General features: G+C 46.0%; 1 protein-coding gene across 6 annotated transcripts in view; it reads right to left on the bottom strand.

Moving 5' to 3' along the window:
* EGFLAM (EGF like, fibronectin type III and laminin G domains) overlaps positions 1-15307 on the bottom strand; it is a 200477-nt gene that overhangs the window by 12499 nt on the left and 172671 nt on the right. For 2 of the 6 annotated variants that reach the window (XR_013418163.1, XM_078004405.1), the window contains 3 exons: positions 13389-13569; positions 3416-3534; positions 384-527 (listed from right to left, as the gene is read on the bottom strand). Coding sequence is in view for 5 of the 6 variants with exons in the window: in XM_078004405.1 (XP_077860531.1) it covers positions 384-499 (116 nt within the window). In the remaining variant the exon portion in view is untranslated. Of the gene's footprint in view, positions 1-383; positions 528-3415; positions 3535-6121; positions 6363-13388; positions 13570-15307 lie in introns of those variants that run through there. The other 4 variants (XM_001083277.5, XM_078004404.1, XM_015139920.3 and 1 more) reach the window with 3 other exon arrangements.

Below are 15307 nucleotides of genomic sequence, written 5' to 3'. Positions count from 1 at the left end.
GTATTTTTTAGTAGAGACAGGGTTTCTCCATGTTGCTCAGGCTGGTTTCAAACTTCTGACCTCAAGTGATCTGCCCGCCTTGGCCTCCCAAAGTGCTGGGATTACAGGCGTGAGCCACTGCACCCGGCCCCAGCAAGACTTTATTTACAAAAAAGAGTGGTGGGTCAGATTTGTCCCCCAGGCCATAGTTTGCTGACTGCTGCTGTATAAGATGAATGTTGGAAAGAAAGACCAGGAGCTTCCAATAAGCCTTGAAGCTTCAGGCTTCAGCCAGTTCCAGCAGACTGTGTTCTGGCTCCCTTCTGAATCACTCTGCTTGGCATGAGCTGCAATGTCTGAGAAAATCACAAGGTGCTGCTGAAGGCAGCTGGAGAGTGGGTTACCTGAACACGAGGGCTCCATCCCGAAGGCCCAAGGAAATGAAGTCGCTATTGGGCCTCATGGGGCTGTCTCCCCTCCACAGCAAAAGGCCATCCTTGGCAGTTGTCTTAAACCTCATGAACACATTTGATCTTGATCCTGACACCCTGGAGGAAATACACAAACAAGTCCACCAAATCAACCACCAACATCTGTTTCCGAGTAATTCCAGTTTTGCCTGCCAGCCCTGAGGAACCAGATGTAGGATAATCTGGCACTTTCTGACGCTTACTTCATCACCCTGAGTTGCACCACAGATCTAAAGGTCTGGACTGCTCACTCAGCAGCAGTCTCCCTCCCCAAGCACTGTGAACCCCACCACAGAGCATTTGCTGAGTGACAGATTAGCAAGACTATGGCCAACATCACAGCTTAGGCTGCACCCCGTACACACCTCATTCTTTTCTGTTTCCTGTTTTGCTACTCAAGGGCCCCATTCCCCAACAGAAAGTGTGTTTCCTAAATACCAAGAGGCTCAAGTTGGCAGCCACTCTAGGCTAGGAGCACGGCTGTGGATGGCCAGCTCTGGCCGGTAAGTGACTGTCCTTGGGGACAAGGTCTAGACAGGGAAAATACCCAAGTGATGGCATCTCAGACAAGGAACATGGCCTGATAGTGAATGGTCTGGAGTGGTGTTGAGGCAGAGCCAGGGTGGAGAAGAACAGGAAGCTTCAAGGAAAGGAGGGGTGCTCAGGCTAGGCCGGCTCCATGCTCTACATCCATGGCTGGGAATAGGTTCACAGGCTGATGTGCTCTTAGCAATGCTTAAGAATAGACTAGTTCAGAAATTCATTCTTATTAGCGTGATCAGTGTTTCATCTTGCACAGGGAAAAGAGGAAGGCTGAGGTCCTTGAATCAAGGGTGAGATAGGAGGAAACATAATTTAATATTGCTACTAGCATAATGTTATTGGAAAGTTCCTTTGTCCATTCTCTAGTCACTTGAGCCATCCCTCTGTCTGTCCCACACACCTGGGTCTGTGTCTGCAGAGTGTCCTCAATTGTGAACAGTGGAGGGGACTATTGTCTAGGCTTCCCAGAGCCTGAGCTCATCAGGAAGAGACCAAGTTTGCATTCCCCATGCAGGACCTCAGCACGGCAAGGGAGGAGCGAGGTCCCCCAGGCCAGGTGCAGCACAATCTAGCACTGACCCGTTCCCTAGAGACCTGCTTAGCCCAGACTTCCGCTCAGGTTCCTTCCCTCTCCCATTTGCCTTGCGTGTATTGATTGGTTACAAGGCAGTCAAGAGGTTCCCATTTCTCTTGCCAGTGACTGATTTAGGGGCAGGCATGTGGCAGCACAGAAGAGCCACAATCATATCCCTTTTGTCCAGTGAGATACAATTCTGGGAAGAATTCCTTCTCTTTTAAAAAGTCACATGAGAAAAAAAGTCTTTTTCACTTCCACTGGATATAGTCAGAGTCATCTTATGTGCAGCTTATAGGCAGCTGGGGAGTGGCCTCGGGAGAAGATGCTGAGGACAACAAGCAAGAAATAGGGATGAGATTGGAATCTTTGAGGGTACAGCTGCTTCTCTTAATTGATCAACCCAAGATCCAGTGTAAGTCTGGACACCTTGTGATATGAAATAGTAAATATCCCTCATGCGCAAGACATTTTAAGCTGAACTTTCTGTTACTATGCACCAAAGGTATCTGACTGGAATAGATCCTGAACTTGACTTTTACCTGCTGCCTCACATACATGCATTTGTACTGTCATATACACACATACACACACACACGCATGTGTACACACACATACACACACACTATGGCACTCAAGGTAGCTGTGGTCTTGGGCCTCATGTCTCCTGCTCTCATCAATCCCCTCTACTCCCCCAAACTACCTGGTAGTCTCTCACTAACCCCCAGAGACTGAACGCTTGGGCCCCTTTCACCCTGTCACTGCTTTCTAGGCTGAATGACCTTCCATTTTTGGAGAGAAAGGGCTGAAGAAGGAGGACGGTCTCTCTTGGCTGGGAATCCATTTTACCTAAGTCCCCATGCCAAGACAACACAGATAAATACAACCTGGGATTAGAGAAGTGAAGCAGTGTCTGCCTGGGGTGTGCTGGGAGTTACCAGGGACATCCAGTGCCCTAGGAGAATTCCTCCCAACCACTTCTGTTCCCTGACAAGTCACCAAACTCCACCCTAAGAACTGGATGCCTTTTGTTTAAAGATTTGCCCTTGTGTGTTAAGATGCAGTCAATCTGAAGAGGCAGGGAAATCCCAGAATGATTGTGTGGAGAGCAGAAAAGGGAATAGCACACTAGAAGCCACAAAGAACTGGGGGAAGGGAAAGAAAGAGATAAGGGGCAAACTGAAAGTGCCAAAGACAAGCTTGACTGAGTTGAGGATTTTGCCACGTCAAAGGCTATTCCAAACCAAGAGCAACTCCAGGCCAGGGCTGGGACTTCTGCCACCAGGGGTGAGACGCCATGGCTGTGACTTGGGCATTTCTCTGTATCCACATGAAGAGCGCTGAGAAGCCTCTCACTGAACTGGCCAGAGCCTGAAGGGGACAAGAGACCTTTGCTGATGAAGATGCAGGGTAGGTATGGACCCAGCAGGGAACGGGCTTGGATCTGTCTGTCCGTCCGCTGCTGGCCCAGGTCAGAGCTGCACAGTCCGGCCACGGCACAGCATGGAACTGCCCTGCTCAGAGAATCATAGTCATCACTGAGGCTTCGGGAACATCACATTCTCACTGCTTCTCAAAGCCTGAATACTGGAAACTCTGGGACCAGTCAAGTTGCTCTCTCCAGGCCCTTTGACCAGAAAAATACTAGATTGTTTGTAACAGGGTTATTTGAAAGGCCAGTTTCTCAAGTTTAGTTTGTTTTTTGTTTTATTTTGCTCTAGTTTCTATGTTTATTTCATGTTGTGTGTGTTTTTCCCCTGAGGCCATGGCTGAATGGTCTTCTTTGAGAATTATCTTCTGGCATGAAATATAAGAAAAAGCTCTGAGAAAGATATAGAGAAAAATTTACCCCCAGAAAGCTGAGGAAGGTGCCTGTTGAAGCTTATTACCTCTTCAAGATATCTGGATTGTCATACGTCAGGTAACTGCGGCCAATAAACTGCGGGATCTCAATGGCTTCTACGATCGCTGGGACAGAACAGAAAAAGGAGGTTACATAGTATGTGGTTCTCTTGGCTCCTGCACTCACACATACAGCAGGAAAACACCCAGCTCCTGGAAATAGGATGTTCAACAATTCATCAACCCCTTCCCTTTGGCCGCACGCATATTCACAGTTGCCCGGCCCCACGGCCTGGGGTTGGCTTCTCCCCCACTTTTCCCTCCTGGGGAAGTCCTGTCCCTGCCACTGGCCTCAACGCTGCTGAGAAGGCCTCACGATGTGCTGAAACTTGAACTGTTCCCAATTATTCTTGGAAGCCAAAGAGCAGGTCTTGGGCCATGTGGGGAGCAGCTGGGGGTAACCCCAGATGTTCTCCTAGGGAGGCAGAGAAAACAAATCCCTAAGTAAGGCCCACTAGGATTCTTGAAAGTTAATTTGCTGCAGAACCCCTTTAAGCGAGGACTCGAGAGACTCTAAAGCACTATGAATGAGGCTTGGACTCCTGCATTTCCGATCACTTTCCAGTGTATTTCACAAGATCTTTTGTTTTGAAAAGGAGTTTCGCTCTTGTTGCCCAGGCTGGAGTGCAATGGCACGATCTTGGCTCACTCCAACTTCCACCTCCTGACTTCAAGCAATCCTCCTCCCTCAGCCTCTCAAGTAGCTGGGATTACAGGCACCCACCACCAAGCCCGGCTAATTTTTGTACTTTTGGTAGAGACGGGGTTTCACCATGTTGGCCAGGCTGGTCTCAAACTCCTGACCTCAGGTGATCTGCCCGCCTTGGCCTCCTAAAGTGCTGGGATTACAGGCATGGCCACTGTGCCTGGTCTATTTCACAAGATCTTCACTACAATCTCATGAAGTAGCAGTTAGTATGGGGGAAGGGAAGGGTTGGTTATTCTCACTTTATGGAAGAGAAAGTGAGGAGTAGAAAGCATGGAGGATTTGCCTGAGATCATGTAGTTAAGAGAGCACTAGGCCTTGAACCTGACCGGCTCTTCTTAATTCTGGCTTCCGGACCCCTCTCAGCTTTCCAATATTTTAGAAATACATTTTCTTCCTCCCAAACTCTCATCACTTTGTTTTCCTGAGGAATTACCCTTTTACACATAGTTAGCAAAAGAAGAGTTTAAGTAGCTGTGTGTGGTGTCACGAACGGGGGATGAGGCTAGGGGATTTCTGCTAGAGAAATAACAGCAATATCTCTTTCCTCTTTGGAAAGATACAGAAATGGTGGTTTAAGGAAATTAAGGTAGAATAAATCTCAAATTCAAAGAAATGTACAAAATGAGGGCGAATAAGAAGGTTTATAAAACACGTTATAGTTTCACGAAAATACATGGTTGGTGCAAAGAAGACACTGAACGAAGGACGCCACCCCAGAGAGGAAACGTAGAATTATTTGATACTATGAACAATCGTACAGATTAACCTTCAAACATAAAAAAAGAGCAAAAGCAGCAAAGCCGATGACAATGGGCCCCCAAGTAGAAGTGTCTATGTTGGCAGCTTCCCAGAGCCTTTCATAAAAACTAAAAAAGAAAAGAAGAGAGGAAAGAAAACAAGAAAAGCAAAGGATGAAAAAGAAAATTTAAAAGAAAATTTTGGAGGTAACTACGGAAGAAATTGCTCTGTGGTTCTCGGAAGCAGCACAGCCCTGGACAAAGGCCTGAGGCTGCAAGGACTTAGCAGGGCCAGAGGTGAAGGGCTCTTGTCACTTACAGTTCAGGGCTGCACCCCCAGCCACTCCCTTCTGACTAAGGGAGGTAGGAGGAAGAGAAGACAAGGAAGGAAAACAGGGAGGAAAAGAGAATGGGAGGCAAAATGGCAAGAGGATGGGAAAGGAGCCGAGTAGGAAAACAGGTGGGATGAATGAGAAAGAAGGGACACTGCAGCAAGAAGAGGAGGGAAGAAAGTGCCGAGGAAGACAACCGGGAGAGAAGGCAGCCACCGGGCAAGGAAGGACGGGAAACAGAAAAGGAAAGAAGGCAGCGCCGGAAAAGGAGGGGAGGGAATGGACCCAGAGGAATAGACAGAAATGTCAGGGAGGAGGAAGACTGGGCAGCAGGTAGGAGTGCAAAAATGGAGGAGGTGGAAGTTAGTTCTCAGCTGGGGCAGCGGGCCCCTCATTCAGGACACCATGGCTGGGAAGGGAGAAGGAGAGAAGATGCAAGCTGAGCGGCGGGGGAGGCCTTCCCGGAGCTAAACGGAACCAAGGAGTCCCTGGTGGGTTGGGCTCACCCCCAGAGGGGAGAGGTACAGCCAGGGCCAGTCCCTGCTGTTGTTGGCCGTGGCGGTGGGCCTGTGGCCAACAGCCTTCTTTCCCCTGAACTCCTTGCAAGGGTCAGGACGTGCCTGCCACACATCAGCTCTGCACACAAGCTTCCGAGGGGGTCTGTGGGCGCCCCCAGCAGCTGCCGGCTCAGCCTCCAGCTCAGGAGAGAATGTCCTCTGGCTGGCCGGCGGGAAGGCTTCCCACCAGGCGTAGGCATGTCCCAGCTCCCACACCACTCACCCCGGGTCCCCCTGCATGTGGTTGGCTTGCCCTGGCAGGCCCTGGCCCCAGCCCAGAGCACTCTCGCCGTCTCTCATAGGACTTACTGTACTTACTATTGAGGCAGTAGTTCCCACACTCTGACCGGTGCCAGCATGAAAGAGAACAGGGAGAATCAGCCTTTCACAGTCCTTGTCAAATCCCAATTACTCTGGTTGCAGATCACTTGAAGCCAGCCTTGTTTCTCTCACAAAGCTCTGCCCGAGGGTCCAGAACGTCCTCTTAGGGAATGTGAATATGAGCCCCGCGGGGAACCACTGGAAATCTCTCCTCAGCATGATTGGCACCCTGCCACCCGCCTCCCCGCCTCAGCTCGGCTTAATGAAGGTGGGGGTGGTGGTGGACCAAGAAGATGTTTGAAATCAGCTGTCTGACACTTCTGAGGCTCCCTCACCTTCAACCGACAATCTGCATTTCTTTTAAATCTAGAGACACAGCTCCTTGCTCAAGAGTTACTTACCTGGTCAATGATTATTACTTTTCTTGGCTCTAGGCTGCGTGTGAAAAAGGAATGATAAGCCAGCTAGCTGCCTCTTCTCTCTGCCTAGTGGAAAATATCGCCCTCATTCCCACCCCGTCTCCACTTGCAAGATTCCAGACCCCTGGTTATTTTGTGATTAACAAAGGCAGAGAAACACCGCAGAATAAAAAATGGTCAAACTATGCTTCACTTAAGTGAGTATATACAGGAGCAAATAATCACATCCAAAATCATCACAGCTTGAAGTGACCATTGAGCCCTTTCTGGCTCTTTGTAGTTGGTTTAAATGTTGTAAACATAACTGTTGTTATTATTATTATTATTATTATTATTAGTATTATTATTATTATGAGACAGAGTCTTGCTCTGTTGCCCAGGCTGGAGCGCAGTGGCATGATCTCGGCTCACTGCAACCTCTGCCTCCAGGGTTCTAGCCATTCTCCTGCCTCAGCCTTCTGAGTAGCTGGGACTATAGGCATGTGCCATCATGCCCAGCTAATTTTTGTATTTTTAGTAGAATTGGGGTTTCGCCATGTTAGCCAGGCTAGTCTCGACCTCCTGACCTCAGGTGATCCACCTGCCTGGGCCTCCCAAAGTGCCGGGATTACAGGTTTGAGCCACTGCGCCTGGCCAACATGATTATATTTTAACCTAACCCTATACCTAATTTTTTTGCTTTTATTGAAAAAAATTTAATTGACACATAATAATTGTACATATGTATGGGGTACATAGTGATGTTTTGATGCATATATATGATCAGATCAGGGTAATTAGTGTATCCATCCCATCTCAAAATGTATCATTTCTTTGTGCTGGGAACACTCAATGTCCTCCTGCTAGTTATTTGAAACTATTTATTATTGTCAACTATAGTCATCCTATAGTGCTTCGGAACACCAGAACTTATTTCTCCTATCTCCCTGTAACTTTGTATCCTTTAACAAATCTCTTCCTATTCCCCACTTCTCTCTACCATTTCCAGTATACCTAATTTTTTCTACATTGCCTTTTTTCTGTGGCAATGGCCTTACTGATTAGTTGAAATGTGTTTTTTTCATTTTCTTACATTTATACCTAAAAGCCTGTGCCATCTGGTGACACACACACACACACACACACACAAACACCCCAGTGGACAGCAGCCTCCAAGCCAGAAGCCCTGCAGTCCAGGCAAAGCAAACTTTCCGTTTGAGGAACTTGGAATTCCCAATAGACTATAAAGAGTTGGTCAGGTGTGGTGGCTCATGCCTGTAATCCCAGCACTTTGGGAGGCCCAGGCGGGTGGATCACCTGAGGTCAGGAGTTCGAGACCAGCCTGGCCAACATGGCGAAACCCTGTCTCAACTAAAAATACAAAAATTAGCCTGGTGTGGCAGGGCATGCCTGTAATCTCAGCTACTCGTGAGGCTGAGGCAGGAGAATCGTTTGAACCTGGGAGGCAGAGGCTGCAGTGAGCCGAGATCACACCACTGCACTCCAGCCTGGGGTGACAGAGTTAGACTCCATCTCAAAAAAAAAAAAAAAAAAAAAAAAAAAAAGTTGAAGGGACCAATGTTTCTTTCCCACGTTCACAGGACCTTAGCAAAGGAAAAGGCCCTGTGGGCATGGAAGGCTAACTTCCCCAACAACCAGGGCTCCTCTCAGCAGCGTCCTTGATGGATGTCCATCCCGCAGGAGCAAACACTTCCCACAATGAGCAGCTCACTCTTAGACAAGGTAACACACTCCCGTGCTGGACCATTCTACTAGGCACAGAGATCTTTATTATAGTACACTGACTGTAGCCACAAAGTAAAAACAAACAAAACTTTCCCTACACTAGCAGCCCTTCAACTATCTGAAGACCAACATCTACATTAAACACCCCCAGATCTCCCATTCTGGGGGTGTTTAATGATATACCATCCACAGAAAAGAAATTCCTCTGAATTTGGCTCTTGCAGTTGGTTTAAGTGTTTTCTAAAGGAAGTTATCCTTCGCATTTTAGTGCATAAGTACATCAAAGCATGACTCTAATCATCTTATATTTTTTATTTTTTGAGATAGAGTCTTGCTCTGTCACCCAGTCACCTAGGCTGGAGTGCAGTGGCATGATCTCGGCTCACTGCAAACTCCGCCTCCCGGGTTTAAGTGATTCTCCTGCCTCAGCCTCCTGAGTAGCTGGGATTACAGGCATGCACGACCACACCTGGCTAATTTTTGTATTTTTAGTAGAGATGGGGTTTCACCATGTTGCCCAGGCTGGTCCCAAACTCCTGACTTCAGGTGATCCACCCGCCTCAGCCTCCCAAAGTGCTGGGATTACAGGTATGAGCCACCGCGCCTGGCCTGACTCTAATCATCATAAAAGCATATATTGTTATGCGATATCAGAGCATCTGAATGTTTGGTTGTCCTAGGGTTTGTCTTTGCAGGCATTGCTAAGCTGCTTCCATAGCCATAGACATCTTATATGACCGTGTGACTGACAAGGAATGTACCTTGCTAGTTTTAAGATGGAGCTGACTTTTAAAATTGTGTCACCCTGGCTCTCCTATGCTCCTGTTTCAGGAATCTTGGGAACCATCTTAGAATTGTGCTATTAGAAGTTCCAATTACTAAAGGAGGAAATGACCAGAATGAGGAACTGGGAACAGCCAACATGGTCATTAGCTGAAGGACTGCAGCGAACGGTCTGGGTATTTGTTTAATGTGTATGTTTGCATGTTTCACTCTTTAATTCATCTGTAAGATAAACACAATTGAAATTTTTTTCCTATATAACAACTGAATTACTTGTGTAACAATAACCTCTCTTTTCCAATTAATTTGAAATGACTTATTTTTAATATATTAAATATATTTTTAACATATTAAATATATTAAAATAATTACTATATTAAAATTTTATGTTTAGTATTAAATATTAACATATTGTTAATATAATTTAGTATTTAAAATCAAATATTAATATATTATTAAATATAAAATTTAGTATATTAATTTTCAATACATTAAATGATATAAAATTTAATATATTAAATTACATTAAAGAGAAATTCCCTTTAGTATGCATGATTTATGTGTTTTATTAATTTGTGGTTTGTATACGGAGTTTTCTTATATTTGCAGAAGCTTTTTTTTATATATACACTGGGACCAAAAACAAAAAAATCACCCAAATCAGACCCTGGAACATGATGTTACTCAACTAAACACAACATAAATGCCCTAAATGTTGCATGTGTGGTAGGTCAGTATTGATCAGGCAGCATTGGATACTTAAGGACTGTGCGCCCCGATGAGTACATGCGCTAAGCCAGCTTTGTCTCAACAGCTGTTGGCTGTCTTGTGCGGGGCCACCTGCTATAGAGAAACACCGCCATCTAGTGGCCTGTGGGATCCTACACAGTGTGAATTGAAGCTATTCTAGTAACACAAGGAAGGGCAGGGCCAAAGCTTAGTTTCCCAGGTGACTTGTCCACTATTGACTGGGAGAACCCAGAGAAAACATCTGTGCCCTGCATTCACCTCTTAGACACTCAGAGCATAGCAAAGGCTCTGAGAAATTCTGCAGAAGAGAGAGAATTGTCTGTTTACTCAGGATTATCCAAATGTATTTCACCATAGAAGCCTCCTCCCATTTTGTGTACGCGAATGCGTGTGTGTGTGTGTGTATACAAAGCAGCGATTAATATTCCTCAGAACTTAGTTTTTTACATGTGCTTTGTGAAATTCTTCTAGAACATTTTAGTAACTTACTTAGATACACAAGCTCTGAGGAACTGGGACACAAGATGGGTCCACTTGGATGCAAGTAAAGAAAAAAGGAACAAAATCTCTAAATATGGAAGTAATTTTTGATGGGGAAGGCCTTGTTGAGAAAAAAGGGGGCCTAGACATTGGGGTAATGCATGGGGTGCTGAGGTTTAGGCTGGGGAAGATGCCTGAAAGTCAAATCCACCAATTGGAAGGCGAGAGGACCCCCAAGGTCAAACCTTATGTTTGTTCTTGGCACCTGAAGTCATGGCTGGGAGTAAGAAGAACCTCTGGCTTCTCCTGTCCTGGTGGGTCTTGAAGATGGGACAGACAGGTTTGAGTTTCTGCAGTGGCCACTGCTACAGGAAGCCTGTGGTATCCCAAGAGCCTCTCAGATGCTTAGTGGGAGCTTGGTGCACCCCTCAGTCTGGGTCAAACTCTCCTGTTCTTGCCTCCAGCCTCACAGAGAAAAGTGGGGGCCCTGAAACCACCATGTAGCCTAAGTGCCTGGAACTGCTCCAGGATTTGTCTGAGTTTCTGGCCCCTGCTCTCCTGGGTTACCAAGAGGTGGGAACAAGTGTCAAATTGTCCAACTACGGCCCTTGTGGAACTCACTTGCCACACTATCTGATGCAGCTGAAAAGACCCAGACTCACTGACGATCCAGAAAATGAAATTCCTCATGAAGAAAGGCCCTTTGGTATGGACTGGATGAGGCCTGATGCTGGTTATTTCTATACCATTTTGCTCCATGTAAAAGGACTGGTTTAACTTCTGTAGGGATACTGGGAACAGGTTCTTGCTTTTAAAACATAGTTTGATTATGAGGCAGAAAAGAACTCCAACTTTGAAATATATGAGGCTAAAAATCACCTTGCTGAATGAGACAGGATTCTTTCTGACAACCAAAGATGGCTTCTCACCATTCTTGGTCTTTCAAACCAAGGATTTCCCCAAACTTTCTATGTATTCTCTTGCATCTCTATGGAACAACATCATTGCCCATTTCTTTTCCTTTTCTTTCCAATCTTTACAATGGGACTAAATGCTTTCCCCAATATTATAGCAGTTGGCATGGCAACTGCCCACAATTGGTACCTGCTGGAGCCTGGAAAAATTGTTGCAGAGCCCCATTAATCCTCTCCAGTCATTATGATGGGAGAGGAAATTATGGGATAGGGGCCATACCTCTGATATATGAAGCTTCTTAGGATTTGCAAAGGATGCCATCTTCCCAGAAGCAGTATCTTGATTTCAAAACACAATCAGATACTGATTCAACATGGAGGGTGGCTGCTGGCTCATCTGGATTCCAATCCTGGATCTAGACTGCTTTGCAGGAAAAGAGTGTCCTGCAGTTCCCTCTGCCATCATCCATTCTCACGGATCTTGCCAGATCCAGGTGCTCACTGGGATCTACCCCAACTTTCTGGTAAGATTTGCTTCTCACTGAACCTGAACCTATAGTTACAAAGCTATAAATGTGAGCACTTTATCTCTGTTATGGCTGATGTTCTGCAGCAGGAAATGAGGGCTAACAAGATCACACATTATCCTTTCTTTCTCCCTTTCATTTCCAATGCTAAATGTTCATCTAAGTCTGGGATTTATATATTGATCATTAATGTTAGATATAAGGCAGGTACGAACTCGAAGCTCCTGTGGTAAAATTGGAGACTTAGGAAATTCAAACACTGATGTGTGAAATCCAAACCCAATTTTCTGAATGAATGAGCCACTCTTCAGCTAAATCTCTGCAAGTACAACCTATTAGCTAAACAGCAATTTGCTTGTTAGGATTATAATCAGGGTAATTCACAAATGAATCAATTACTCTTCCTTGTTAAAAATACATTTCATGATTTGCCATGTAGATTTCAAAATTCATTTAAATATAAGAAATACTACTAAGTCTTCCAATTGGCAAATTGGCATCTTTCATATTTTCCAAGACTGCTGTAGAATGACTTCTCCTACCATTCCATATACCAACATAACTACCTGTAATTTATAGTTTTCCTCTAAGCCCTAATTCTGATAAAAATCAAGAACCTGGAAATAGGACAGACAGTGCACGTTCCTTCAGAGGCTCATTGCTTTATTTCCTCCAGGTTTTTTTTTTTTTTTTTTTTTAAGTTCTTGGGCAGGTGAGGCCACACTGAGACTGAAAAATGAAGGCCCAACATGAGGCCACATTGAGACTGAAAAATGAAGGCCCAACATGATGGATATATGTGGGAAGCCTATTCTAGATACCAGGGCCATGTCCTCCATTTCCCATAAGCAGGTACAAAAAGCAAGTCCAGCAGGGTCTCATGGTCTATGACCTGCCCTGGCTTTCAGTCTAGGGCAAGATGGAAACTGAGTAGCCCACAGCACCTGCTAATGGATTTTATTTTTCTCCCCATGAATAATAATGACCAGTATTAGTTGGTTGCTTGAGTACTTACCAGGCCCTCTTCTAAATGCTGTGGATACATTGTCTCATTTAGTCAACACCATAACCTTCTGTGTTAGACACACAATAACACTGCTATTATTATTCCCATTTTACAGTTGAGAAAACTGAGGTACAGCAATTTGATAGCTTAGAAAATAGCACTATACAGAAGGCTATGCATACTTTAGTTTGGAGCAAGTAATGTATAATTTGTGTTTTTGCATATTTGGGCAAGGTTTCTCTTATATAGCACTCACAGACAGGGGTCAAAACATTTTTCAGTCTACAAAGCACAGGCATTCATCTATCAGGACAGGCTCTAGGAGTGGCTCAGGCGCAAAACTCCTGGAAACCCCTACTCTGTTGTGAGTTAACTCTTAGGTTGCTAGACCATGAAGCGATTCTCAAGGAAGGAGCCAGGGCAGAGGGTGGGAAACCTATTTACCCACTGTTAGCAGAAGTATTTCAGCATTTAATTCTTATTAAGGAATTATGGTAGTTTATAAATAATCATCCAATAAGGTATTGAAATAATTGATCAAAATAACCAGTATGGCTGTACCACTGTTACAACTCTCCCATTAAGAGTTGTGGTCCCCCAGTGGACTGTCCATTCCCTCCACTCCTTCCAGGGAGCTGTGCCTCAGACCCCTGAGTGTACCTTTCTGGCAGTGAAGCCCCTCAAAGCCCAAGGGGCAGTCACAGTCATAGCCCTCCTTCCTGGGCCGGCAGCTGCCCCCATGGGCACAAGGGGCCCTCACGCAGGGGTGGGCCGCATTCTCCACATTCACCCCGGAGGTGAAGTCATGCTTCACGTGGATGGTTCGGTCGTTCAGGATGATCTTGGGAGAGAAAAACGTAAAGAAATTCAGGAATTGAGAAACATCTTTGTAGTCTTCTAAAGCTTCCCTTAGCACATTAACCTGAGCTACACATACGGAGATTAAACAAAAAAGTTTTGAAGTCCAGTTTCTACTTTTTCTTTTTGCTGAGATGGAGTCTTGCTCTGTTGCCCAGGCTAGAGCGCAGTAGCACAGTCTTGGCTCCCTGCAACTTCTGCCTCCTGGGTTCAAGAAATTCTTCTGCCTCAACCTCCCAAGTAGCTGGAATTAGAGGCACCTGCCACCACGCCTGGCTAATTTTTGTGTTTTTAGTAGAGATGGGGTTTCACCATATTGGTCAGGGTGGTCTCGAACTCCTGACCTCAGGTGATCCGCCCGCCTCAGCCTCCCAAAGTGCTGGCATTACAAGCACGAACCACCGTGCCCAGCCCAGTTTCTACTTTTATAGTCTTGACATCTATGCAGGAGCTGAAGTGATCTGAAGTGGATCCACTTGGGAGAATCTGCGGAGTGAAGCGCTCCTGTGGTTCCAGAAGACTGGCCACTCGATTAGGTTGTAAAGAAGTCCCAAGAACTACAAAGTTCGGATTTCAACCCAGTTGCACATTAGAACCACCTGGGGGGCTCTTAAGAAATACTAATGCCCAGACCCGCCCATTCCCATTGAACCAGAATCTCTGAAGGTGAGACCAAGTTGTCAGTAACTTTAAAAAGTTTTTGAGAGTCACCTCAGAAGATGCAGCCCAGGTTGGGAGACACTGGTATATAAAGGAGAGCAGGGAGAGTACAAAACACAGTGTTACGGAGGCGGAGGTCAAACAGGGCATCCTGGCTCCCCGTGGCTGTGGAATCCAGAGACACTTCCTAATGTACTCCTGTATGTTTCCGACTAATGTTCTCAAGAAGTCTCCTAAAATTCCATGAGCTGGACCTCCCCGATTGTCCCACTCACTCCTGCCATCCTCCTTCCCTGACGTTCCTGAATCCCCTCCCTCTGCACATTCCCTTCCCCACTTAAGAAACAAAAGTGAAACACAGGTCACATTCTTTACCCCACTGTACATGGATTTACTGGTGCTCAAGAGCTCCCTTGCACCTTCTGCCCTGTAATGTGACTCTAGTGAAACTGATAAATTATGAGGAAGGGCTACCTGGTACCCCAGCCCCCAATAAATGGATCCAACATTACCAGCCCTTGATTCAGAATATGGATTTACTTTGAACTATTGCTGGCTTTGCAGAACTTGGAGACAGAAAGAACGCCTCCCAGGGGAACCCCCACTGCCCAGGGTTATAAGAGGTTAGCAATGGCACCTCCTGCCATGAATCTAAGCTTCCAAAGGCTTGCCTGGCCCTTGGAGAGCACTGGGAGAGTTGAGAGAAACTTTTCCCCAGTCCTGAATCTGAGAAGCTGCTAGAAAGTAGGCAGGATCCTTCTACAATCTCCTCCTTTCATGCTGCAAGTGAAGGACCAAGAGACTGCATAATATGTGCTGAGACAAGCCAAGAACAGCACTGTTCACGACAGCACACGGCCAAGCCCGTGAATCAGGCAGGAGAGGGTGGTCCTTCTAGCAGGAGATAGGGAGACGGTTGTGTGTACCGGGTGAAGGGGAGGGCACAGCCTGAGAAGAGCGGGCAGAGGATGGATAATGTCTTGGCATCCCAGCTTGTTTCCTAGGTGAGAATTTGAAACACCTGGTTAAGCATGGCCACTCCCACTCATGGGGGAGAATGG

This window comes from Macaca mulatta, chromosome 6 (genome assembly GCF_049350105.2).
Source record: "Macaca mulatta isolate MMU2019108-1 chromosome 6, T2T-MMU8v2.0, whole genome shotgun sequence".
In the NCBI taxonomy this organism is placed as follows: Eukaryota; Metazoa; Chordata; class Mammalia; order Primates; family Cercopithecidae; genus Macaca; species Macaca mulatta.
The sequence above is the reverse complement of the archived record's forward strand: the minus strand, read 5'-3'. Positions and strand labels throughout refer to the sequence as shown.